The 27,604-nt window shown below is 47.4% G+C and overlaps 1 protein-coding gene across 2 annotated transcripts in view; it reads right to left on the bottom strand.

The window, feature by feature from the left end:
- ZHX2 (zinc fingers and homeoboxes 2) overlaps nt 7,599-27,604 on the bottom strand; it is a 180,417-nt gene continuing 160,411 nt past the window's right edge. For both annotated transcript variants that reach the window (XM_018058532.1, XM_018058531.1), the window contains 2 exons: nt 24,112-26,877; nt 7,599-8,850 (listed from right to left, as the gene is read on the bottom strand). In XM_018058532.1, the coding sequence (XP_017914021.1) occupies nt 24,116-26,653 (2,538 nt within the window). In that variant the 5' untranslated portion in view covers nt 26,654-26,877 and the 3' untranslated portion in view covers nt 7,599-8,850; nt 24,112-24,115. The remainder of the gene's footprint in view (nt 8,851-24,111; nt 26,878-27,604) is intronic.

The following is a 27,604-nucleotide window of genomic DNA, read 5'->3' as shown; positions in this document are numbered from 1 at the left end:
ACCTGGAACACAGATGGGGCTGTGGGGAGAGACGGGGCAGGGAGGTAGGTTAGGAGGCTGTGCAGGCAAATGAGGGGGAGGGTCTGCATGATGACCGTGGCTCTGGGGGCAGTGGAGGGATCCTTCAGAGAAAGATTTGGGAGCTAGAAGTGAGAGAAACTTGTGTTTGGTTAAAACCCAAGAGAAAGGCTACCTACTCCAATATTCTGGCCTAGAGAATTCCATGGACTATATAGGCTGCTGCTGCTGCTGCTAAGTTGCTTCAGTCGTGTCCTACTCTGTGCGACCCCATAGACGGCAGCCCACTAGGCTCCTCTGTCCCTGGGATTCTCCAGGCAAGAACACTGGAGTGGGTTGCCATTTCCTTCTCCAATGCATTAGAGTGAAAAGTGAAAGTGAAGTTGCTCAGTCGTGCCCCACTCTTAGCGACCCCATGGACTGCAGCCTACCAGTCTCCTCCATCCATGGGATTTTCCAGGCAAGAGTACTGGAGTGGGGTGCCATTGCCTTCTCCCTGTATAGGTTATGGGGTTGCAAAGAGTCGGACATAACTAAGCGACTTTCACCACACACACACATACACACACACACACACACACATGGACGCCAAAAACACCCCCCACTCTTGGCTTGGGTGATTGAAGCTGCTGCCATTAACTGTTCACCAAGACAGGGAATATAGGAGCAGGTTTAGGGGGAAAAGGATACAGTTAATTTTGTAATAATTTAAATGTTCCTTAAATCAGCCCCCCTTATAATTCAAGAGTTAACTTGATTCAGTTTCTAGTTTCTACCATCACACTCTCTTTCGCTTTCAGTTCAGTTCAGTTCAGTTCAGTTGCTCAGTCGTGTCCAACTCTTTGCGACCCCATGAATCGCAGCACGCCAGGCCTCCCTGTCCATCACCAACTCCCGGAGTTCACTCAGACTCACGTCCATCGAGTCAGTGATGCCATCCAGCCATCTCATCCTCGGTTGTCCCCTTCTCCTCCTGCCCCCAATCCCTCCCAGCATCAAAGTCTTCTCCAATGAGTCAACTCTTCGCATGAGGTGGCCAAAGTATTGGCGTTTCAGCTTCAGCATCATTCCTTCCAAAGAAATCCCAGGGCTGATCTTCTTCAGAATGGACTGGTTGGATCTCCTTGCAGTCCAAGGGACTCTCAAGAGTCTTCTCCAACACCACAGTTCAAAACCATCAATTCTCTGGCGCTCAGCCTTCTTCACAGTCCAACTCTCACATCCATACATGACCACAGGAAAAACCATTGCCTTGACTAGACAGACCTTTGTTGGCAAAGTAATGTCTCTGCTTTTGAAGATACTATCCAGGTTGGTGATAACTTTTCTTCCAAGGAGTAAGCGTCTTTTAATTTCATGGCTGCAGTCAACCATCTGCAGTGATTTTGGAGCCCCACAAAATAAAGTCTGACACTGTTTCCACTGTTTCCCCATCTATTTCCCATGAAGTGATGGGACTGGATGCCATGATCTTCGTTTTCTGAATGTTGAGCTTTAAGCTATGTATTAAAAATACATAATCATATATAACTATGTATAAAATATATGTATTAAAATACATAATCATACATAATATAACTATGTATAAAATATATGTATTAAAAATACACAATCATGTATAAAATACAAATATGTGACTTCCCTGGTGGTTCAGACGCATTATCTGTCTACAATGCGGGAGACCTGGGTTCGATCCCTGGATCGGGAAGATTCCCTGGAGAAGGAAATGGCAACCCACTCCAGTACTCTTGCCTAGAAAGTCCCATGGGTGGAGGAGCCTGGTGCAGGCTACTGTCCACAGGGTCACAGAGTCTGACATGACCAAGTGACTTCACTTTTACTTTCAAAATACAAATATATATGAAAATTAAAAATATAAATATATTTTTATGTATGTAAAATTGAGACACTATAAAATTCACCCATTTGACGCATACGGTTCAGTGGCTTTTAATATATCTGGAGTTGTGCAACCATCACAATATCAATCTTGTAACGTTTTCATTACCCCACAAAGAAATCTCACATCTCCTAGCCCTCACCCCCAATCCTCTCTCTGCTCCATCAACCCCCACTTTCTCTCTCCATAGACTTGCTTATTCTAAACGTGTCAGATAAGAGGAATCACAGTGAGTATATTTTCAAACTGTAATCCAATCTGCCCTGCATCTTTAACTGTTATCAGTTCTGCAGACACGTGCTGAGCAGTGGGGTAAGAGTGCAGGCTTTAGTCATGACTCTTTCATTTCTAAATGACAGTAAAGCAACTTGAACTTATTTCGAAGCGCAAGGAGGATTTATTGGCTCACATAACTGGTAAAGATGGGGTGGACCTAACTTTAAGGTTGACTGGATCCAAATACTTAAATTACGTCATTTATCTCTCTCCTTGCTTCTGTCTCTTTCTACCTTTTTCTTGTTCTCTCCCAGCTCTCTTTGCTTCAGTTTCTTTAAACCTCAGGGAGGACTCTCATTAACCCAGCTTGTGTCACGTGCGTACCCCTTGGGCCACTCACTGAGGTCAGAGATCAGGCTATGATTGGCTAGGCTTGAGTCACATGACTACCCATGGAAAGAAGGGTTTGGTCCTGGGTTTAAAGGGGAAAAGCAGGTGTATAGAAGACTTTCCCAGGGCGGGGTGGGGGAAGGGGTGTGAATGTTGCTGAAAGAGAGGACGAAAGGAATGCTGGATGGATGTTCAGCACATTTCCTGGTCAGGAGGAGCAACACACTAGAAGACTGAACAGCCAAACCGCACCTGGACAGAACTAGATAACGTCTCGTGGATACAGGAGTTCAGAGCAGCAAGGCTTCCGGAGAACCAGGTGGGATACGTGTGTCTTCCTTAAATCCAGCCTCTCGGTCACCCACAATGTACCTGTGTTTGGTCGGTGGAACTTCAACTGGGACTGGAAGAAATGGGGAAGGGGTACATTCTAAGGGGAAATTGCGTGGACTCACCATTCAGCAAGCAGACCAGAGGGCCCCAAGGAAGAGAGATGGCTGGGTGAGGAGTTGGGAGATCATTTGGAGAGATGGACCTGAGCCCAAAGCTGTGACCCAAATTCAGCGATGGGAAGCAAGTCGGAGGTAAAAGATGTGGAAGCTATTTTGTTTCACTTTACATATTTTTTATGTAATATGTTACTCATCTTGGTAAATCCCAAACTATGGTTTTGATTTCCCATCAGCAAGCAAATAACATAGTTCTTTGGCAGTTATTCAGGGTCTTTCCAAGTGGAAATCACTTTAGTTTTCTTTGCGACTGTGTTTGAATTAGGGTGATTCGGTTGTTTGTCAAAGTGGGTTGTTCAAAACTGATGGTTTCTTGTTTTGTTACACATTAACAGACTCCTTGTTGAATTTCTACTTCTTAACATCCTGACACTGTATACACTTTTTCACTTCTGCTCCTTGTACTATTCTCTGATTTATGCATTTGGCCAACCCCTACTCATCGTTCAAAACATAGATCACGTTTCCTTGAGGGGAGAGATTATACCTAACTTCTCTCTCACCTGGCAAGTGGCACAGGGAGAAATGAACTCATGCATGAATGAGAGGACTCATATCCATCCAGCCTAAGGATGGCACGTAGGTTTTGTGTCACTTATGAGTGCACTTTAATGCAAGTTGTCAGTCAAATCCAGTGAGTGGTGGGTTAAACAAATAGGTATTTATTTTTCTCACATATCAAGCTGCTAGAAAATTTTCAGCTGTGGCACTAGTTCAGGGACTCAAAGAAGCTGTCGAGGCCTTAGTGTCAAGATCAGCGATGCACACAAGGTAAGAAGAGGGAGGAAGGAGACTGGCACCAGCACGTGCATCTTATTGGCCACTCCTGGCTGCACGAGAAATTGACTTTCTCACCTGGGATTGGGGTATGTCAGTTCCTGAGCAATATCTTGGGACGATATTAGCAAGGGCAAATGAGGGGATGGATACTAGCTAGGCAACCAGTGGCACCCACCACCTATGTCATCTCATAGGTTAATAGATTTCAAGGTGGGGCTGTGTTCAGTATTGTAAAAGCTGTCCAAGTCTGCCAGGCAAAGGCACTTCAATTGATTATTAATGTCTGCTGTGAATGTGGAGTGGGCCATAGAGCATTCATGGTGTGTATTGGCATCTCTGATCCATCCCCTAGATTGATCTGTGTGTTGGGCCATCTGTTTCCCCCTCCTCACTTACCCCACCTGCTCTGTGTGCTGGGAGGCAGATTCCAATGGACAGGACCAACAGATCCGCTTACCCTTTGACTTCTGTGTTGATTTGGCCACTGAGAGGTGGTGGCTGGAGAACAGAGAGTGGGAGGAGAATGATGTCAGGGTATTTCTCCTCCTGTTGGGTCACCATGGTTTCCTGAAGGCCACATCTCCTTTCAGAAACCCCTTTCTGTCCATCTATCCTTTGTAGGTTCCAGTAACTGCCCCACCCTTTACCCCTTCAGACCAAGCTCCTTACATCCTCCCTTTTTGTCTTCTCCAAGCCCTGCCCACAGCTTTGTAAACATCATTTTAATGCACTTCCTTTAAATCCCCCAGTTTGTGCCCTGTCTCTTTTTCTCAAGGATCCAGCCTGAGGCAGTCTGTAATGCTTTAGGGGCTTGTTCTGCAGGAGGGTGTGAGAGTTATGGATAGAGACCTTTGTCTTTCCCCCTCCTCAAAGTCTGGGGCAATGTGCCTCCTACCCTCTACAGGATACCGGACTTGCATGTCATGGGATGCTCCTGGATGTCTTTTAAAATTCATTTTTACTAATCAAGCCCCCAGGGGTAATGATGTGCCTTCTACTGTGGTTTGTAAGTACATCCAGCTGCACGCCACTCCAGATGGGAGCTCTCAGGAATCAGTAGGAGGGAACTGACGTCTCTCCTGGTTCTCTCCAGATTGTAAAGTGGCTGGCCAGTGAGAGCTGTCATTTCTGCAGGCTGTTGGTCAGAAGTGACTGTGCACCAGGTGGTCTGGAAGGACAAGGGTACCCGCAGCTGGGGTTCCACTGGATCGCCATCCTATTACTGCCTCTGCCTTCCTGCTCCCCAAGGCCTGGGGCGTCCACACTCTGAGAACAGGCTCCATGGTTTGTCAGAGCCCACACCACGCCCCAGTTGTGGAGGAGGCTGGGGAGGAGCCCTTCAAAGCCTTCAGAGCAGTGTTTCTTAAACTTGAATGAGCAGATGAGTCAACTGGGCGTGGTATCAAATTGCAGATTATGATTCAACAGGTCTGGGGTAGTGGCTGGGTTCTGCATTTCTCACAAGCACCCTGGTGATGCTGCTGCAGGGCACACACCTGAGTAGCAGAGACTAAGAGATGGGCATCCAGCATGGTAACCACCAGCCTCATGGGGCTATTTATATTCATTGTCTTTTCCTTTTTATAAATCTCATAATCTTATCAAATCATCAAAATGCTGAGTTTCTAGGAACAGAAACCCCACTCAGAAGGTTTTGAACCTAAGTCAAAGAGAGAAATATGGTTTTTATGAAACTGTTAAGATAGGGAGCTGGCCGGGAATGGTGGGGCCCATGGGCCCAAATGATGTCGCCGCTGTCATCACTACCACCATCACCATCATCTCTTTCTTCTTTCATTCCTCCTCTGCCGCTTGATTTTTTTAAGCCTCATTCTCACTATCTGCAGGCTGGTTTTCTCTCTCGGGCAGGGAATTAGCTGGTGGCTCCAGGCTAATATCACACTCGCCATCTCAATGGGAAACTAGAGCTTTCTCTCAGCATCTGAGCGCTTGTGCATCACACTGCACCCGGCCTGATGGCTGAAGTGCCAGGCTTGCCCTGTGGGAAGGGAGGGGGTCACTGTGATGGACAGAATTAGAATTCATCAGAATTAGATGAACAGAAGGGGAGACAAGTAGACCTAAAGGAATAGATGTGTGAAGAGGTATGGGGCCGACAAGACCAGCGGGTGTTCACGCCCCTCCATGGCTCTCACTCCACCTGTCCAGCTATTCCCCTTAACCACCTTTCTCCTAGTTCCTGCCACCCTTTAGTCATTCCCAGGGGAGAAGACATAGCCTGATATATTTTGCTGAGTGCTTCAAAGAGCACAACCGGCTGCCCTGTGTATTTTCATTGCAATCAATTAGCAAGGCTTTCTCTTTGGTTCAGAAATTAAATATAAAAAGATAAAAGTTCTGGCAAGGTTTTCCCTTTGGTTTCTTCAGGCATTTGATAGCATCTCACGCTGCCTTGCTGGGAGAATTAAATTGCTTGAGAGTGGCAAGCTGAATGGCAAGGGTGGTGAATAGCAGGATGGGAAGGCAGCTGACTGCCAAGGGAGAAGCTGGAGGGGGGCGCTTGGGCTGATGTTCATTAATGGGCTGGAAGGACAGGACAGCATGAGGAGATGAGGCTGTGGATGGTCCACTGCACAGACGGGAACAGCAATGCAGGACCAGGAGATGAGCCAATTACAGCCACTTTTCAATTTTTTCTTTTTGGAATAAGGAAAGTACAGGATGAATTTTTGTTTTTGTTTTTTTGGCAGGAGATAGTAGAGTTTAGAGGAGGGGTAGATAAACTGGCCAAAAGTCTTTAAGTCCCTGTGAAGATGAAACATCTAGACCAGGGGTCCCCAGCCTCCAGGATCCAATGCCTGATGATTTGAGGTGGAGCTGATGTAATAATAATAGAAATAAAGTGTAATGCACTTGAATCATCTCACAACCACCCCTCCCCGCTGCCCCCAGTCTGTGGAAAAATTGTCTTCCAGGAAGCTAGTCCCTGGCGCCAGAAAGGTTAGGGAACGCTGATCCAGACCACAGATTCCTAACATGAGGCCCAAGAGCTGGCAGCATCAGCCTCACCTAGGAGCAATGGATGTTCTCTGGTCCACTCAGACCTACTCAATCAGAAACTCTAACCAGACTTCCAGGTGATTCTGCAGCCTGTTTGAGCTTGAAAGGCACCGGCCTACATGAGGGTCACCTTGAACTATGAGGGGCTCCTTAGACCTCACCTGGGTAGAGACACAAAAGTTGACCTTCTGGGAGAAAAGGCAGTTATCTTGGTTCCCAGCAGCCCAGGAGGGAAGTGATTTGCCTGAGACACCCAAGGGGCAGCAGTGGCCTAGAGGCCTCATTCCCACACCTGTGCTCTGCAGCATTTAAAATTTTTAATTTTGAACAAAATGTTTATTTGTCTGCCCTGGATCTTAGCTGTGGCATGAAAACTTAGTTGTGGCGTGTGGGATCTAGTTCTCTGACCAGGGATCAAACCCGGGTCCCTTGCATTGGGAGCACAGAGTCTCAGCCATTGGACCACCAGGAAAGTGCCCTCTGCAGTATTTTATGAATCTACTTATGAAGACCCAGGAGAAGTGTGGGCCTATCACTTCTCTGTGTTCCAGAGATGCGATGACGATTCCCATACTGACACTGACCCCTGGTTTTTATAGTCCCCCCTGCGCTGAAAACCCTGTGATGACCTCACTGCGATGAGGCAGGACGAAAGCTGAGGAATGAGGTCATAGTGGATTTGAATCGGGGGTGGGGTGGGTGAGCTGGAACCCTTGTGCTGTGCCCTGGGAGCCAGACAGCAATGAAGAACCAGGAACAGAGGAGAAGGTTATAAAAATGTTTAGTCTTTGCTTTATTGAGTTACAACAAATGAGCAACAAGTTAGAAAAATTGTTTTTTTTTTTAAACTCCCTAACATTTTATTTGTGCAGTGTACTCAAATAGGGGGCAGTGGGATGGGGGGAAGGGACTGCAAACACAATTGATATTGCAACATTTACACCGGATATGTCTCTTGGTTTTTCTTCCTTTAGAAGTTAGGACTAACTGAGGAAAAAAAAAGTGCACTCATCAATCTAAAATTGGCCCAAAACAAACACACAAACAAAACAAACAAAAAATCAATTCGTGGTGAAGCTTCAAGCTGAAATCTTGTTCAATACCACACTGAAAAAGGCAGTTAGGAAGAGAAATGAAAACCAAAGCTGTTCATCTTTGTACCATTCAGATAGCACAGTCTTTTTGTTTTTCTTTCACAAAATTAATGATAATGCTAATGCACTTGTGAGCCCTTTCTGCTGGTTTCTAAAAAGGGGCTCAGAGGGTAGCCACCTACCACCCAGCTCTCTTGGCCCAAGGTCTGACCTCAGAGGCCAGCCCATCAGAAAAAACCAGACTGGCCTGGGGCAGTTCAGAAAGCCTTGTGCCTGGCTAAACAGGGACCCCCAAAGGCAGCTGGGGAAGAACTATAGAAGTGGATTTGATTTGGAAGATCTGTCATTCGTAAACCCCTCTCCAAGCTCAGACAGAGGCCTGAATCCTAGCCCTTTCCCCCGGAAGAAATCACGCAAATTGCAAACTATCTTTAAAAACGAACTCGCCCTACCTAATATCCAGTAGATATAATGGCACTAATGCTAACACCCCCCCTCCCCAAAATTAATAAAAATAAAAAAGGAAAAAAAGAGAAAAGCACACGTGATCAGCCCTCCCTCCTGGAAAAAAGACCTTACAATGGTAGAGCTGGAAAAGGAAGTTGCCCTCGGTTAAAAAGGTAACAAAATTCCCATGTCGTACAAATTGGTTCCAGTATAGCAAGAGGTGGGGGCCTGGGCGCAGGAGCCAACTATTTACAAGGACCCGTGGAAAACGCAGTAGTAGGACTTTGGCACTAGGAGCACTTCCCACCGGGCCTCGGGGAGGTGCGTGTGCGCAGAGGCAGCGCAGGCACACGCAGCGAAGTCGTTCCACTTGGAGTCTCAGGCCAGGGCGGCCCTCAGCCGGGGAGAGAAGTTCTCTTCTTTCTTTGAAGACAGATTATTCCCTGCATCAGCACGGCAGTTCTGATGGACTTCCCTAGAAGGACGACACAAGACCAGAGGGGCAAGATGTCAGGGAGATGACCATCATTCCCTGCATGCAAGGCATCAGGGGAGGGGGGAGGTGGCCTCTCCCTGGCTGTCCTGGGGAGACACTTCCCAAGTCCTCTTGGGGTCGGAGGACGAGAGATGCCCTTCACATGTGGGGCCTGTTTTAAAGAGACGAGTGTGTGTCCTGAGCATGGTCTGACATTATGGTAAGCGCCTTCAGAATAAGGCCTTTGAAAACAGGATGACTCTCTGGGCAAGTGAAGGAGGTGATTCATTTCATCATGACAAGACCCTTTTCTTGTTCCTGGATAGGCAGCCAGTCACCATGGTTCCTCAAAGACACCAGAATCAGACAAGTCTGGATTTTGGTCCTGACTTTTCTGTATGGAGAAGGAAATGACAACCCACTCCAGTATTCTTGCCTGGAGAATTCCATGGACAGAGGAGCCCAGCCAGAGGGCCCTAGTCCATGGGGTCACAAAGAGCTGAACACGACTGAGTGACTATCACTTCTCTATATACTTGCCACGGGGCCATACAAATGTCACAATCTCTCTAGGGCTTGGTTTTGCTTCTGTAAAACAGGGATGGTAATAGCATCCACCTGGTAAAGTAGTTGTGATGAGAAGCTGATATGTTAAACAGCACTTAAAATAGTGTCCAGAATGTGGTATTATATAAGCTTGTGTTGTATTTGTTAGATGAAGCCTTTTCCAAATATGATAGCATATATAATGGTAATACATAAGATGAGAAATTTAAAGTGTCTTTTTATCTCTTTATGTTTAAAATTTTATAATTTTTTAAATTGGAATATTGCTTTACAATGCTGTGTTAGTTTCTATTGTGCAAAGCTGATTCACTTCATTGTACAGTAAAGCAATTTTACTCCAGTTAAAAAATAAAAAGAGAAAAAAATGTATTTTTTAATGTTTCTATCAACCCTCAGAGGTGTAGATATAATTACTATTCCCATTTTACAGGTAAGGAAACTGAGCACAGAGAAGCTAAAAAACTTGCCTAAGATCACCCAGCTAGAAAGCGGAAGAACCCAAATTCCAGCTCAGGCAATTTTCAGAGACTGTTCTCTTAATAGTGTTTAATACTTACAGACTTTGAAGTAATGAAAATAGTCCAAGGACCTTCTTATGGGTTGAACTGTCTCTTCTTTACCCCTATAGATATGTTGACGTTCTAACCCTTAATACGTCAAAATGTAACCCGATTTGGGGACTTCCCTGGTGGTCCAGTGGTTAAGAATCCGCTCTCCAATGCAGGAGATGAGGGTTCGATCCCTGATCAGGGAACTAAGATTCCACAATTGCCCCTTAGCTGTGGGGCAACTAAGCCCATGCGCCGGAAGTACTGAGCCCGCGCACCACAACTGATGTAGTTGTGCAGACCTCCTGCAGCCAAATAAAGAAATATATACATATAAAAAGAATGTAACCCTATGGAGATTCCTTTATGGAGGTGATCTCCATTAAAATGAGGTCTACAGGGAGGGGCCTAATCCCACAGGATTGCTGCCCTAATAAAATGGGGAATTTTGCACATAAAGAGACACACAAGGAGAACATCATGGAAAGATGAAGGCAGAAACTGGGGTGATGAGTCCAGAAGCAAAGGAATGCCAAGGACTGCCAGCAACCCGCCAGAAGCTAGGAGAGAGGCAATGAACACACGCTCCCTCACAGCCCTTAGAAGGGGGCAACTCTGCCAACACCAGCCTTCTCATCTGCAGACTGTGGGAGAATCAGTTCCTGTTGTTTAAGCCACCCAGTCTGTGGTACTGGATGGCAGCCTTGGCAAACCAAGACAGAACTCCATCTCCACTGTGGGCTCCGGCGAGCCAGGGATCCTGAGCCAGGAATCCAAGGGCGGGCTGGGGGCTGTGAAGTACGCAGTCAGTATTCCATGAAAGGCTGGAAGGGGATCAGGTCTGCAGATTCCTGAAGCCACTGGCTTTTTTGTTGTCCCTGGTAAGGCCGTGTCACAGCTTGTTATTGTGTGGTCATTTCTCTGGTTGAGAAGGCCCCGAGGAGGGAGAGGGAGAGAGAGAGAGAGAGAAAGAGAGTGTGTGTGTGTGTGAGTGTGTGTGTGTGTGCGCGTGTGTAGGGGACCAAGAGCAAGAGGACCAGACTTCTCAGCCAAAGGCATCAGCAGATCATCTGTGTCATCCCTAATGTCTGGATGTCAAAGGTACCCACATTTCATCAGTACTCCTGATAGTAAGACTGAACACTGCAGTTAAGAAACCAACGTGTAACATGGGAAGGCAGAGGGGAGGAAGGAGCCAGTATACTACCCATATATAAAATTGATAGCCAATGGGAATTTGTTGTGTGACTCAAGGAACCCAAACCAGGGCTCTGTAATAGCCTGAAGTAGGGGGAGGTGGGAGGGAGGTTCAAGAGTGAGGGGACACATGTATACCTATGACTGATTCGTGTTGATGTATGGCAGAAACCAAAGCAATATTGTAAAGCAATTATCCTTCAATTAAAAAAACAACTTGTAAAAGAAATTGTCTGTGAAGGAAATCAGATTCCAGGGGTGTCCTTGGGATCTGCTACCACCCAAAAGGGATCCAGGAAAAGTCATCAAATTGTAAAAGCCACAGGGATCCTTACAGGTGATGCTGCCAACACCACTTCTTTCACAAGGGGAAAAAAAAGGAAGCTTGGGGAGGAAAAGTGATTTTCCCAGGTCACATAACTGCTCAGCAGCAGAGTCAAAAGTAATAACAATCATGGTTGCGACAACAGTGAGTAGCTTAAATGTCTCTCATGCTTATTATGAGCCAGGCCTGATACTAAGTGCCGACAGCGGCCATTTCATTTACTCCTTATGGTAACCTCAGAGGTAGGCCTGCTCTGCAGTGAAGAGATGGGGTTTAGTGAGATCCAATGACATCAGGCAAGTGGTAAGTGGTGGAACCTGGATTCCCCTGGGGCCAATCCAGCTTTAACTGCCTCTCCCGACACCTGAGCTGGGTCCTGCCTCCTCGCCGTGTGCACGGATGCTGCCTGCATGGAGCCACAAGGTAACAGGAAAGTGCAGGTCTGCTTCAGAGATGCGGGCTGACATGCATACCTGTGGCTGACGCATGCTGATGCTCGGCAGAAAATAACAAAGCTCGGTAAAGCAATTACTCTTCAATTAAAAAAAGAAAGATGGGGGCTGGGTGGTCCCAGGCACCCAGAGGGGACCACATGCCTTGTTGCTGTTGCCATGCAGACACACACACACCCAGGACGGGTATGTGGGCCACAGCCAGCTGCTTGCTGTGCTCCGCAAAGAACACCTTTCCCCCAGCAAATGGGGTCTTTGATCGCCTTTGGAAAGGAGGCTGCTTCTGGCTGAATGTCCATCTGAACAGCTCTCAAGACTCCAGGAGGGACCTCCCTGGTGGTCCCGTGGTTAAGACTCTGCCTTCCGATGCAGGAGACTCAGGTTCGATCCCTGGTCAGGCAACTAAGCCCACATGCCACAAGGAAGACCCAAGCACAGTCAAGATAAGAATAAATAAGTAAAGACTCCAGGAAGCAAGGCCCAAGGTGGGTAAAGAGTGATTGTTTGTATTCCCCACCAGGCTGAGGAACGCTGCTCTGCACGGGACTGTGGGTACCCACGGTGGAGCAGAGTGGAGAGAACCGTGGAGTCAGAGAAAACTGGGTCCAGGGCCAGCCATTTCCGAGCTGTGTGCTGGGATCAGCTACTTAGCCTCCCAGAGCCTCATTTCCACAATCCACAACCAAGCAGCTGCTGGGAGGGTTGCAGATGAAGTGTGCAAACCATATGGGTGCTCCAGAAATATTGTCCTGCTTCATTTTCCCTTGAGGAAAGCCAGGTGCACAACTACGGCCTTAGGGGTATGTGAACTCACCCGTGTGTGTGAGACTATACACATCTTGTCTCTCATATAGAAAACCCTGTCTCTAAGGGACTGGTAAAAAGTTGCCTTTTGTTTTTTTATTTTTTAATTGGAGGAAAACTGCTTTACAGTGTCATGTTGGTAAAAATTTGCCTTTTAGATAAACCTCAATATTAAGGTGGTTCTCCATCTGGCATTTTTAAAAAATAATGGAAGTAGAGTAAATTTACAATATTCTGTTAGTTTCAGGTATACAGCAAAGTGATCATATATATACACACACAATTTTTCAGATTATTTTCCATTATAGATTATTATATTGATTAGAGTTCCCTGTGCTATACAGTATATCTTCGCTTATCTAGTTATATATAGTAGTGTGTATCTGTTAATACCATACTCCTAATTTATCCATCCCTCCTCGTTTCCCTTTGGTAACTATGAGCTTATTTTCTGTGTCTGTGATCTGTTTCTGTTTTTTATATAGATTAATTTGTGTTATTTTTTAGATTTCACATTTAAGTGATATCATGTAATATTTTTCTCTGACTTCACTAATATTCTTTAGGTTCATCCTTGTTGTTGCAAATGGCAATATTTCATTCTTTTTATGGCTGAGTTATATACATATATATATATATACGCCACATTTTCTTAAGCCAGTTGTCTGTTGCTGGGCACTTGGGTTGTTTTCATGTCTTAGCTATTGCAAATAGTGCTTCTGTGAATGTTGGGGGTGCATGTATCTTTTAGCATTTCCATCTTTTCCAGAGTGGGACTGCTGGATCATATGGTAGTACTATTTTTAGATTTTTAAGGAATATCTTTATTGTTTTCCATCATATTTACATACCAATTTGCATTCCTACCAACAGTGTTGGAGGGCTGTCTTTTCTCCACATCCGCTCCAGTATTTATTATTTGTAGACTTCTTCATGATAGCCATTCTGACAGATATGTTACCTCATTGTGGTTTTGATTTGCATTTCTCTAATATAATTGGCATATTGAGCATCTTTTCATGTGCCTGTTGGCCATTTCTGTGACTTTTTTAGAGGAATGTCTGTTTAGGTCTTCTGCCCATTTTTCAGTGGGGTTGTTTTCTTGATATTGAGTTGTATGAGCTGCTTGTATATTTTGGGTATTAACCCCTTGTTGATTGTATAATCAGCAAATATTTTTTTCTCATTCAGGAGGTTCCCTTTTAGTTTTGTTGATAGTTTCCTTTGCTGTGTAAGAGCTTTTAAGTTTGATTAGGTTCCATTTATTTATTTTTGCTGTTATGTCTTTTGCCTTGGGAAACTAAGAAAACATTACTATGGTTTATGTCTGAGAATATTTTGCCCATACTCCCTTTTATGAGTTTTATAGTGTCATGTCTTACATTTAGATTTCTAAACCACTTGAGTATATTTTTGTGTATGGTATGAGAGTATGTTCTAACTTCATTGATTTACATGCAGTTGTCCAGCTTTTGTAATATCACTTGCCGAACAAACTGTCTTTTCTCCATTGCCTAGTTTTGCCTCCCTTGTCAAAGATGAATCGAGTATAGATGTGTGAGTTTATCTCTGGGCTATTCTGTACCATTGATCTGTGTGTCTGTTTTTGTGTCAATACCATGCTGTTTTGATTATTTAGCCTTGTATCAATAGTATAATCTGAAGTCTGGGACGGTTATGCCTTCAGCTTTGTTTTTTTGGTCCCCCTATGCTGAAGCTGAAACTCCAATACTTTGGCCACCTGATGCAAAGAACTGACTCATTGGAAAAGACACTGATGCTGCACAAGATTGAAGGCAGGAGGAGAAGGGGACGAGAGGAGTAGATGGTTGGATGGCATCACTGATTCGATGGACATGAGTTTGAGCAGGCTCCAGGAGTTGGTGATGGACAGGGAAGCCTTGCATTCTGCAGTCTATGGGGTTACAAAGAGTCGGATATGACTGAGCGACTGAACTGAGGGTTGCTTTGGCCATTCTGAGTCTTTTGTGGTTCTGTATAACTTTTAGGATTATTTGTTCTAGTTCTGTGAAAAATGTCATGAGTATTTTGACAGAGATTGCATTAAATCTGTAGATTTCTTTGAGTAGTGTGGTCATTTTAACAATATTCTTCCAATCCAAGAGCATGGGATGTTGTTCTATTTCTTTGAATTATATTTCATTTCTTTTATGACAATGTGTTTTTCCCTATGGGTATGAACATGTATAATCCTCCAACTATGTATAAATAAAGAAAAATAAATGCTGAACAAGACCATTAAAAAAGCCACAAAAACCAGATTGGAAGGCCAAAGGGTGACCTGGAGAAGGGGAGACAAAGTCAGTTTTTTGGTTTTTGCAGTGTTCCCAGATGTCTGTGGATGGCTCTGGGCCCAGCTCTTGGAACCGCTGGGCTTCAGTTCTCATTTGACCTCTCCCAGGGTGTGTCATGGTGGGCAGGAGCTGGGCTGTGGGAGCTGGCAGCACTCTCAGAGTGAGGCTGGGAAGATACGCGACACAGAGGGCACACAGCCCAGCCCTGTGGCCTTGCTCCTTGGGCAGGCCGCTTCCCCAGAAGGCCCTGCTCCCAGCCACGCTCAGTTCGCCTTGTTAAATGTTCCCTTGCCGGGGCTTGCACAGCACAGCTGTCATCACGATGCCTTCAGATTGCCTGATGAGTCGTATGTCCACAGTGCTCACTGCTATCCCCTGCCCCACCCCCATCTCTCCCGCCACTGCGTCTGGCTCACGGAGGATACTCAAATGTCCGTTAATGAATGAAACACAGGGAGAGAGCACGGTACTGTTAGAGGTGGCTGCTTAGACAAGATCGGTGACAAGTTCACATTTCATTTTTTGTTGATTTTTTAAAGAGTGGGCAGGAGGAGAAGGGGGCAGCAGAGGATGAGATGGTTGGATGGTATTACCAACTTAATGGACGTGAGTTTGAACAAACTCCGGGAGGACAGTGAAGGACAGGGAAGCCTGGCGTGCTGCAGTCCACAGGGCTGCAAAGAGCTGGACACCACTTAGTGACTGAACAACAGTGATCTTTACTTATGTGGCCTCTTGCTGAGTCCCTGGGCTACTACCTGGAGTCTTTTCACTTGGTCAGGGACACTCACCCCTGCAGAGAACCAATGGCCTGATGGGTCACTTAGTCCCAGGGCATCAGACTATGGCTGTGGGGGAAACTGCAAGGTCATTGGGCCCCTTTCCTTGTGGCCACTCTTCAAACACTTCCACCGAGTGGATGTCTCACTTCTCCCTGAACACTGCCCAAGATGGAGGGACCCACTGCCTCCCACAGCTGTCCCTTTCTATCTTGGGGATACCTTGGAATGTTAAAAAGCACTATCTAATTCTTTAGCAAAATCTGTTTCCTTATTACTCTGCCTTTGGGGAAGCATGAAACAATTAGAATTCTTTTCCCATGTGCCAACTTTTCTGTTCCTATTTCTCCTTAATTTTCCCTGTAGGGATTTCCCCTGGGCCCTATGGACTGGAGAGAGAACACCACAGTCCCTGAGACAGAAACACAAGCAGTGTGGCTGTGATTTGTTAGCTCAATAACATTTCTGAGTCCAGCTTTCTTTTACTGGGAGGGGGCATGGGTGACAAGGAAAAAGAATCAGTCATTTCCCAGCGGATACAGGAAATTTCGCACTATCCCAAACTGACCCCACATTCAGCCTTGGTCAACTCTGGATGTCTGGTTAAGGCTGTTTCTCTGAAGCAGTTTGGGGACCTCCTGGGCACCTTGCACAGACTTGTACACCAGGTAGATCTCCCTGCTTTTGGAGATGTTCAAAGGCAGAAGGAATCAGGGGCCACTGGGTCTTCCTGCTCCTTTTCCAGCAGTGGATATTATCCTGTGGAACTCAAAAGAATCTGAGCAAATGGAATTATATTTTATTTATGCATTAATTTTTTTGTGTGGCTGCACTGCATCTTTTTGATGAAGCACAAGGGGGCACCTCTCGTTGTGGCATGTGAGCTTAGCTGCCCTACACCATGTGGTATCTTAGTTCCTTGACCAGGGATTGAACCTGAGTCCCCAACACTGGACAGTAAATTCTTGATCACTGGACCACCAGGGAAATTCCTTGGAATCCTATTTTAAACTCACCAGGCAGACTCTGAACACGGTTACAAGTTTGGGTTTGAATTCCAGCTCCACTGTTTTCTAGCTCAGTGACTTTGGGTCAGTTACTTTTCTGTGGCTCATTCTCATCAGATGATGAAAATAATGTCTGTGGAGAGTTGTTCAGTTAACACACATAAAGTGCTTGAGCAGTGCCTGGCATAGTAAGTGCTCAGCAAATGAAACCCCTTGTTGCCTCTGCCCCCTATCCCCACCTTGAGATGCAGGTGCCATGAACACCCCAAAGCATGGGCTTGTACTAGCGGGGCCCCAACCGAAACAGTCAATTTGGAAAGGCAAGATGGCCAAGTTCTTCACATGCGGAAGACTGTGCAATTTCTGAGTTGTGTCCATTGAGCAGGTGCTGATGGCAAGGCCACACCCCTATTTTGGGGGCTTTCACTTATATTATCTCACTTGGTCCTGATAACAACAGACAAGTCTACTGGTAAGTGCTTTGGACTGAACTGTGTCCTACCCCAAGTTCTATGCTGAACTCTAATCCCCAGGGTGACTGTATCTGAAGATACAGGGCCTTTAAGGAGGTGTGTACATGCTGTGCTAAGTCACTTCAGTTGTGTCCAACTCTCTGCGACCCTCTGGACTATGGCCTGCCAGGCTCCTCTGTCCATGGGATTCTTCAGGCAGGAATACTGGAACGGGTTGCCATTTCCTCCTGCAGGGGATCTTCCCAGGGATTGAACCCCTGTCTCTTACGTCTTCTATGTTGGCAGGTAATGAAGGTTAAAGGAAGTCATAAGGGTGGAGCTCCAATCCAACAGGACGGGTATCCTTATAAGATGAGGAAGAGACAGCAGGAGGGTAGATGCACAAAGGAAAGGCACGTGAGGACAAAGAAGGTGGCCGTCTGCAAGCCAAGGAGAGTGGTCATGTCAGGGACTAACCTTGCCGGCACCTTGATCTTGAACTTTTAGCCTCCAGAACTGTGAGAAAGTAGATTTCTGTTCTTTAAGCTGCTGAGTCCATGCTCTGCTATTTTGGCAGCCCTAGTTGACTAATACAGTGAGTATTAAAGCTATAGAAACTTTAATCATATTAAAGATTTTAAAATTTAAAAAAAAAATAAAAATAAAACATTTTAAATCTTAAAAAAAAAAAAAAGGAATAGAATGTATAGGCATGTGGGTGTTCTAGAATTTTCTACCATCCATCTTCCATATACCACCAGGGAAGAAAGTTCTCAACAACATCTAGACATCTGCAAGATGACTTTTCTTTTTTTTTTTTAAAAAGATTTATTTACTTTATTTATTTGTGGTTGCACTGGGTCTTCATTGCTGCACGTGGACCTTCTGCAGTTGTGGTGAGTGGGGGCTACTCTCTACTTGCAGGGCTCAGGCTTCTTATTGCGGCGGCTTCTCTTGCTGCAAAGCATGGGCCCTAGGGCCGCCGGCTTCAGTAGTTGTGGCACGTGGCCTTTAGAGTACAGGCTCAATAGGTCTGGTGCATGGCGCTTAGTTGCTCTGCAGCATGTGGGATCTTTCCAGACCAGGGATTGAACCTGTGTCCCCTGCATTGGCAGGTGGATTCTTTACCACTGAGCCACCAGGGAAGCCCGATGACTTTCCTTTCACTCCTTCCTTAAGGATTACAGAGGGTCTCAAACTTTGCCTACTGGGTCATACACACAGAATCACATATAATCTTTATTGGTGAGTGAGAGGAGCTTCAGGGGATAACTTGATGATGTGTGAGCCCAACTAGCATTCCATTTTTCACTCCTGTGCTTCTTTGAAGTGTGAACTCAGGCAAGCCATAGCCACAGTAGCCACCTTTCAGGCTCCTTGGTGCACCAAGTTCCCTGTCTCAGGGATATGTTGTTTTTGAATCCGTTGTCTCTTTTGCCTGGACTGCTTCTCCTCTCTGCCCAGCCAACTCCTGCTTAACCTTCTGGATTTCAATTCATCCACTTGTTCATAGAAACCTTGCCCAACCCCTTAAATCAGGCCTAATTGCTTTATAGTCTCACAGTTCCATGTACCTTTCCTTAAAAAAATCTTGTCACCTGGCAGCGTTTCCTTTTTGTTTGATGGAAGATTATTTGGTCAAAGACTGTGGGCTCTGGGGCTTCCCAGGTGGCACTCACTAGTGGTAAAGAATCTGCCTGCTAATGCGGAAGATGTGAGAGACGTGGGTTTGATCCCTGGGTCAGGAAGATTCTCTGGAGGAGGGCGTGGAACCCATTCCAGTATTTTTGCCTGCAGAATGCCATGGACAGAGGAGCCTGGCAGGCTACAGTCCACAGGGTTGCAAAGAGTTGGACCTGACTGAAATGACATAGCACAGAGCACATGGGCTCCATGAGGGCAGGGACACGCTGAGTGCTGCAGCCTTCCAGAGCCTGGCACTGCAGGCTTTCCACAAACACTGATGGATGAATGAGCCAAGGCACTTACTGTGAGCGTCTCTGGGCTAGTTATTTCTCCTCCTTGGGGCCAGCATCCTTCCTCTGAAAAATGGGGGGCTTTGATTTCATTATGTTCTTAAGTTGCTACAAGCTGCCTAAAGTGCAGGGCAAATTCCTAGTGTGAGAAGCTCTGGAATTAGATAAAAGGAAGTGATAGCAGTTAACTCTCCATGAGGTACCAGGGAAGTGAGGCTAATGTACAGTCCATGAGAAGCATCACTCAGTAAATAGCTAGTGATTGATTCTCCAAAAGACCTTTCCCTCAAGCTGCTCACACACGGAAAGCAAACTATCCCCAATTCCTCTCCCCTGATGGCTGTCATCTGATGGGACTAGTGAGTGATGAGGAGAAGCAGAGGACTGAAATACCAGATCCTGGATAACTGGAAGCCAACTCTCTCTAGTGATTCTCAGGTTGGTTCAATAACCCACTGTAGAGCATCTGTTCTGAATCAGGCGCTAGGGGACTCAGGGATTAATTGGGAATGGTGCCTGCCTTCAAGGATCTGGTAGAGGAGAGACAGGGAAAGAGTTAATTACAGATTTTCACTTCTCCATCCATCCGTTCACACATCTGTATTTAGATGGCTAATCTGAACAGATTATAGGGGTATACATATCCTGGATCCTAAATTGTAGCTAGGCTCTAAGACTTGGCAGCCCTGAATATTTTAAGCAAGTTGAACTATGGAAAATAATTTTTTTCTGACATTTTCACGGAATTTACCTCTTTCCCAAAGCTATCCTTAATTCTCAGGAGATGGAAATTGGCAGAAATCAGGAGGCAGCAAAGTAGTGAATGAATAGTTGTGTACTAGTGTTCAATTCCATAGAGAATGAAGACATGACCACAGCCTGTTGGTCTAGCCTGGGCGGTGATGGTGGTGTACTTTGGCGAGGTGGTGGGTCAGGCACTGAACTGACGTGTGAGAAGGGAGTCTCCAGGCTCCACCAGTCGCTAGCTGAGGAAACCAGGGCAAGCATTTCTGAGCCTTAGTTTGGTTCCCGTAAAACGGGCTTCCCTGGTGGCTCAGACAATAAAGAATCTGCCTGCAGTGCGGGAGACCAGGGTTTAATCCCTGGGTTGGGAAGATCCCCAGAGAAGAGAATGGCTACCCACTCCAGTATTCATGCCTGGAGAATTCCATGGATAGAGGAACCTGGAGGGCTACAGCCCATGGGATTGCAAAGAGTCGGATACAACTGAGTGAAACTTGGGCTTCCCAGGTGGCGCTAGTGGTAAAGAGCCTGCCTGCCAATGCAGGGGATATAAGAGACGTGGGTTCGATCCCTGGGTCAGGAAAATCCCCTGGAGAAGGAAATGGTAACCCACTCCAGTATTCTTGCCTGGAGAATCCCATGGACAGAGGAGCCTGGTGGGCTACAGTCCATGGGGTCATGAAGAGTCAGACATGACTGAAGCGATATAGCATGACAGAAAATGAGGAAAGAGCCATACCTCTCTCAAAGGGTTGTCATGAAGTTTAAGTGACTTAGTAGATGTGCTGGCAAGAATGCTGAGCACATGGCATACACAAATAAACAGAAATTCTTTATGGTAGTAGAGCTGGGCTACTCCGTCTGGCCAAACATCAAGGCATACGTCTGACAATCTTTGGCTCAAGTATTTCAACTCATTTCTAGGAAAGGAGTTTCTTTTTGGGCTTCTTATGGGGACAGGTCTCTCAATGAATGGCTTGATAACGGATGGACCCCGAGACTGAATTAAGGTGACCCCAGTCACGGCTTGGGAAGGACTCCTTATCTTTGTGTCTAATCTCAGGGCCAGGTGAGCCTGGACAGTCAGACACTGTCCTGAGCCTTGCCAAGCTTCAGCCTGAGGAACTGGCTGGGGGCTGGGTGGTGGTGGAGGGCAGACGCTCACTCCCATAGAGGAAATCCCATCCTAGAATCAGCTCTCAGCTGCTTACCCAAGTTTTTATTTTTATTTTTAATGAAATCAAAACCATGCATTATTTCTAGGATTATATGTGTGGCAATTGCACTCAACTGCAGGTTCCTAGATAAATATGTGTTTAAATAAAGACATCACTGAATATTTATGAATTTCAAGAGACCTCTGTGTTTGGTTCATAAAAGCTGTGAAGTAATTTTGGAGAGTCTTTTTTCCCCCTTTGAGGTTGAGAGCTTCCTCGAAGGGGTGCCTTGTCTGGAGAATTTTCAGGCACCGTCAGCAGCACAGATCGAGGCCCCTTTCTTAAAACAATGGTGTCTGAAAAATATCAGGAGGCCCATTAGGGATACCAGGTGTTGAGTGGATCGTTTCAGTGTTGAGTAGATCTTAGTGTCTTGTTTAGGGATATTTTCTAGCACACTCCTGTGGTGTTCGCCATAGGTAAGAAGAGGTTCCCGTGTGTTCCTGTTCTTTTCAGGGAGATGGCTAGTTCCTGCTGCCACTCTGTCGCTCCGTCGTGTCTGATTCTTTGCGGCCCCATGGACTGTAGTCCACCAGCCTCCTCTGTCCGTGGGATTTCTCTGGCAAGAATACTGGAATGGGTTGCCATTTCCTCCTGCAGGGGATATTCCTCACTGAGGGATCAAACCCGCATGTCTTTCGTCTCTGGCATTGGCAGGCAGATTCTTTACCAACTGCACCACCTGGGAAGCCCTTCTCCTTGTCTGTGCACTGGGCTAATTCCTTCCTAATCAGCTGAGTCAGCTGTCCCTTCCTCCAGGAAGCCTTTCCTGACCCTCAGCCTGGGTGCCCCTCCTTGTGCTCCCCCACAGCCGTGCACGTCTCCATCATATGCTGGAACACCCTGGCGAATAAAAGAAAGAGTAATTTCCTCTGTTGTTGGTTGAGTAAGCTCCAGGGGAACGAGAGCTCTGTCTTTGTCACCCTGCTGTCTCTAGCGCCTAGCACAGTTTTCCACACACAGCAGGTGCTCAGAATGTATCTGTTAAGTTGAATTGAACCCAGCTGTCTACTATGTGGTAGGAGGAAAAAGGCATCATGTAGACATGTTTATGCACCAGAAGAAATCTAGGGCAAACTAGAAGTGTTCACACAGAATCTGATTGGACAAAAAAAAAAAAAAAATTGCTCCTTCATTTTAATATGGGAGATATGAGCTGGACTGGTAGGATCTTTTTTTTTAATTTAAATTTGTTATTTTATTAATATGTTTTAATTTGGCTGTGATGGGTCTTGGTTGCGCTGTGCAGGCTCTTAGTTGTGGCATGTGGGATCTAGTTTCCTGATCAGGGATCGGACCTGGGCCACCTGCACTGGGAGCGTGGAGGCTTAAATCACTGGACCACCAGGGCAGTCCGAGCAGGGTCTTGTAAGAGGCAAGAAAATGGCCAGAGGGAGAAAGGGGAGGTGGCACCATGGATGATGCCCTTTAACCCCTTCCTATCACCAGCCCCCTTTCCTCACCCCCAACATATTACCACTTCCTCCTGAAAAGTTGAAGGAGAAAGAAATGATGACACGATGGCATTCTGTGCTTGGCTTCTCATTAAATTGCTCTTCTAAGAGCTGATGGGACCGGCTAAAATAAGGTTTCCAGAGGACTTTACTTGCCAGGTGCCTCGTTTTATGATTGGATAAATGAACTAATGAGTGACACGGCTGGCCAAAGCTGTCTGAGTTCATAAATAAAGAGGTATGGTGCTCTCCAAGGCTCTCTTGGGGACCTTATCCATCATTCTGGAGGCCCTACCTTTCATTATGTTTAAAGATGACATGGTGGGGGCGGGGGGCGGATCTCTGTTGCTTTTTAAGCGCCCTCTGGAGAAGTCAGCCCAGGCAGACTGTAAATTGTGTATCTCCATGCTGCTCCTAAGCTGCCCTTGGCACACACTGGCTTTGGCCAAGGTAGAACTTTCCCTCCTTATCCTCCCCGCCACTATTCCTCCCCACCACCCCCCGCCCCTTTTCTAAACTTAACGCAGGTTCTGATTCGCACAGACCTCTGGTGAAGCGCACACACCAAGGGCTTGGTGGCACGTCCCATTATGTGGATGACATGGCCATTAGTAACCATGGTAACCTCCCTACCCAGGCTTCTGTGGCTCCACAGACCTAATTTATACCAGTCTAGTCCAGATTTGAAGGGGTTCTGGGGACCCCGTCAGCGCAGCAACAAGCAAGGTTACTTAATCAGACACACACGGGGGCACCTGCCTTTAGCCACTACAACACAAACACCAGGGGCTTTCAAAACCTTCCAGGTTAGAGGAAACACACGTTTTTCTTCAGTAAACTTGGACACTTAACTCTTAAAAAAAAATCCAAAAGGAAAAAGAAAAGACATATCATTTCATGTTTGTTTCTTATAGCAGTGAACACAAAACAGGCCTTGTGTCGTATTACCTTGTTACCAGACTTTAGAATGGACAGATGCCCAAAGGCCACAGGCAGTGATGTTTCCAACAACCAGCATGCCTGTGTGTGTGCTAAGTCACTTCAGTCTTGTCTGACTCTGCACGACCCTACGGACTGCAGCCTGCCAGGATCCTCTGTCCATGGGATTCTCCAGGCAAGAATACTGGAACGAGTTGCCATGCCCTCCTCGAGGGGATCTTCCTAACCTAGAGATCAAACCCACATCTCTTGTCTCCTGCATTATCAGGCAGGTTCTTTACCACTAGCGCCACTTGGGCACCGCCTTGTAAATAAGGACGTAAAATCTGCCAACCTGTTTTTCTTCCTTTGTTTTAAAAGAGCTTGAGAGGTGAACACATCATCTGCGTCAACAGCTCTGTACCTGATGACTATACTGACACAGTCAATAGACAGAAGGAAGCCCAGCCCCCCGCCCCGGCTCCCGGGGGAACAGGTGGCGTTACCTGTCTAGGCCTGGCCAGGCTCCGCCGGGCCGCTGTCCGAGTCCGAGTCGGCCAGCTCCCCCGCGCCTTCTGCTGCTGTCTGACTCCAACTGTCCGACCTGTCGGAGGCGGCGTCCTCCTCTCCGACCGTCACCTCCACCCAATCCACGACGCCTGACTCCTCGTTCTCGTCGCTGGCTTGGCCATCTCGGCTGTTGCCCTCCGACCGGTCCGATGTGGCCTCCGAGGGCTTTGCTGGCAAATTGTCTTTCACCTGGTCGCCACCTGCCTTCCCTCTGGGTCCCGGCTTCTCCAGGTCCTCGTCACAGAGCTTTTTGGGGTCCTTGTAGTACTGATGACCCCCCTCGCTCCCGTTCTTCGGGTTCTCGGTGATGACGGTCTTGACCACTTTCCTCAACGGGGCATCATAGCCGTGATCGTCCACCACGTGCTGTGGCTGGTACTGCTCTAGCCACTTCAAGGTTCCAGTTTTGAGCAAGCATCTGTTCTCCTTGAACCAGCGCACGATTTCAGTTCGCACCAGGCCGGTCTTGGCCGCCAGCTGGTCATACTCCTGAGGGGTCGGCCACTGGGTTCGGGCAAACGTGCTTCTCAGGAGATGAACCTGTTCTTGACTTTTTGTAATCGCTGGTGAGGGGCTGGGCAGAGAGCTGGCCAGCTGGGCACTGGAGAGCTGGTCAAGTCGGGACAGAGCACCGTTGGGGGCCGCCACTTCTGGCCCTTTCTTGCCAGACCCCATGGAATCCAGGACGGCCTGCTCCATGCTGTCCCGAAGCTTGCGCCTCTCTGAGAACCAGGAGTCGATCTCTCTCCGGCTCAGCTTCGTCTCCACCCTCAGCCTGTCCAGTTCCGCTTGGGTCGGGAAAGAGCTTTTCAGAAAGCTGTCTTCCAGGATCTTCACCTGACCTTGGGTTTTCTCTTTGAACTTCTGTGGGGTGAAGTCTGGGTACGCATGGTATGTGCGGCCGTGGCGGGAGGCAGCAAGGGCCAGCTGGTCTTTGGCGAGGGATTCGCTGGTGATGTGGACGATGCCTCGTTGACACCGGTACCGGTGGTCGCTGAACCACTTCTTGATCTCGCTCCTGGCGAGGCCGGTCACCTCGATGAGCCGGTAGACCTCAGCGTCGTCGGGGAACTGGCTCTGCAGGAAGCTCGCCTTCAGGTGCGCTATCTGCTCCTTGGTCTTCTTGCGGTCGCTGGCTGGGGTCAGCGAGGGGTTGGCCACCTTGGGTGGGGGCTCTGGCACTTGAGCGACGTGGGGGCGCTTGGGCTCGGGGGCAGCCTGGGGAGTCACCAGAGGTCTCTTCTGCCCGTGGTTGGTCACTCCAGCCACGGCGAGTGTGATGGGGGAGCAGGAGACGGTCGCTGGCCCGCTGGTCACCTGAGTCAGCACCAGGCTGGTCTGGCCGAGGATCTGGCATGGGAGAGCCGTCTGGAGGATGGGCTGTGACATCTTCGTGGGGGCCAACTGGGCGGGCAGCACAGTGATCGTCGGGGGGACGGACTGGATGGTGCCGTTGAACATCTTCTTCCGGGCCTCCTCCACCTCCTCTGGGGACCAGCTGATGCCGTGCTTTAAGCGCTGGGTGGCAAACCAGATTCTGATGTGCTCTTCTGGGTGTTTGGAAGCTGCTGTCAGCCAGGACAGCTCTGCCTGGGTCGGGTAGGGGAACTTGTTGAAGGAGTTGATCATGGTGGCATTGGTGTCCAGGGCAGAGTTGTATTTGGTAGTGTTCAGCGGGACGGGGACCTTGGGGACAAGGTTGATATTTGGTGGGAGCTGGACAGAAGGCATGACGTGTCCAAGCGAGTCCTGAAGGAGCTCCACGCCCCCGAGTCTCGAGAGGATCTCAGCGGCATCCGTCACCAGGCGGGCGGTCCCTTCCACGTGGTTCTCGGGGGTGGCCTCCTCTGGCTTCTTGGGCACCTTCTTGGCATCGGCTTTTGGTTTCCCTGGCTTCATGATGGGGGTTTTACTCACTGAGATCCCGGGGTCGCCATCCGCGCTTCCGGGGCCGCCATCCCCGCTTCCGGGGCCGCTGGCGGTGATGGACACGATGTGGGTGGTGGCGTCAATGGACTGCTCCAAGACGGTCTGATTATTGCGCTTGATGAGCTTCAGCTTGAAGTTGGTCTCCCCGGGATGGAACTTGGAGTTGTGGTCAGACAAGGAGTCGTACTTTTTGGTTGTGAAGTTACATTCGGCACACACGTAGAGGGGGTTGAGGATCACATTGGGGTGTTGCATGTCAACGTGCTCCGTGAACTCATTCAGGTTCTGCGTGGAGTAGGGGCAGTATTTGCACTCGTAACCACCTTGGAGCTTTTTGGATTGGTTTTCCCCTGTAGATTTCACCTCTATCACTTCATTTTCTTTGGAAGAGTTTTCAGGTTCCACTGCCCACGTGTCCTTGGCTGTTTCAGGCTGTGGCATGCCAATTCCTTTCTCTTTGGCCCTGTCTGCTTCCTCGGGCACATCTTGTTCTACCACTTGTGATGTCCGAACCATGCACGGGGTGGTGGATTTCCGTTTGCTTGCCATGCTGCCTGTCTGTGTGCAATGGCTTACTTGGGGGATGGGGGCGGATGGGGAAGGGGCAGTGAAATTTTTGGAACTACTCAGATAAAAGGGTTTTGGCTTTACTGCCCCCTCCAATGGCTTTGGCTTCCCTTGAACGCTGAAATCTAGTGCTTGAGTTTCCCGAAATGATTTCGGCACAGAAAACTAACTGTTCCAACGGCAGAACGCAAGAGGCAGCATCATACCTATGGGACAAAAACAAAGACAGTGTCAGTTTCCTCAAAAAGACAAAAGAAACTAGCGATACTTTCCAAGCTGCTCCCGTGACTCATCCCAACTGGCACCCAACGCAAACACCCAGGTAAGCACAGATGGCGTGAGAGCAGCTGCACATAAAAATGAAGGATCACTTTCCTCTCTTCCGTTCTCTGGGAAGGACAGTGGGCAGCCCAAAACAAACATATGAAGATGCAGGGCATTCATTCATGTTTAGAGACCAACGGGTACAGAAAAGCAACAAAGGTGCTGTGATCTTATGAAGTGGTGGGTAGGGTGGCGGGGGGAACCCTGCCGGTGAAGTGCTGGCTGGGTTCGCAAGTCACTTTTATGGATGGGACATCAGAAACAAGATGTTTATCTGGGGCTGGCAAGTGGCATGTATACGGGCATTAGAAAATGGATATGAATGTTTTCGTTTATCATAAAAGGAGTATCACTACAGAAAACACGTCAAAGTATAATAAAGAAAAACATCATCCCAGATGTCACAGTTCCTTCATTTCCCTTGAACATTTCCCATTTTCACAAACATTGAGCAAAAGGATGATTAAAGCATGATATTACATTTTAGGGATACACCACACATGATGTATTTGCCTTTGGACTTTTATTCCTAATTTCTGACTCTTCTTGACAAAGCTGCAGCCAACATCCTTAGTCCTTACTTTTGATAACAAGCTTTGGATGAATGCT

The sequence above is a fragment of the Capra hircus genome, chromosome 14, assembly GCF_001704415.2.
Source record: "Capra hircus breed San Clemente chromosome 14, ASM170441v1, whole genome shotgun sequence".
Classification (NCBI taxonomy): Eukaryota; Metazoa; Chordata; class Mammalia; order Artiodactyla; family Bovidae; genus Capra; species Capra hircus.
Note: the sequence above shows the minus strand (reverse complement) of the source record. Positions and strands in the feature narration are given on the sequence as shown.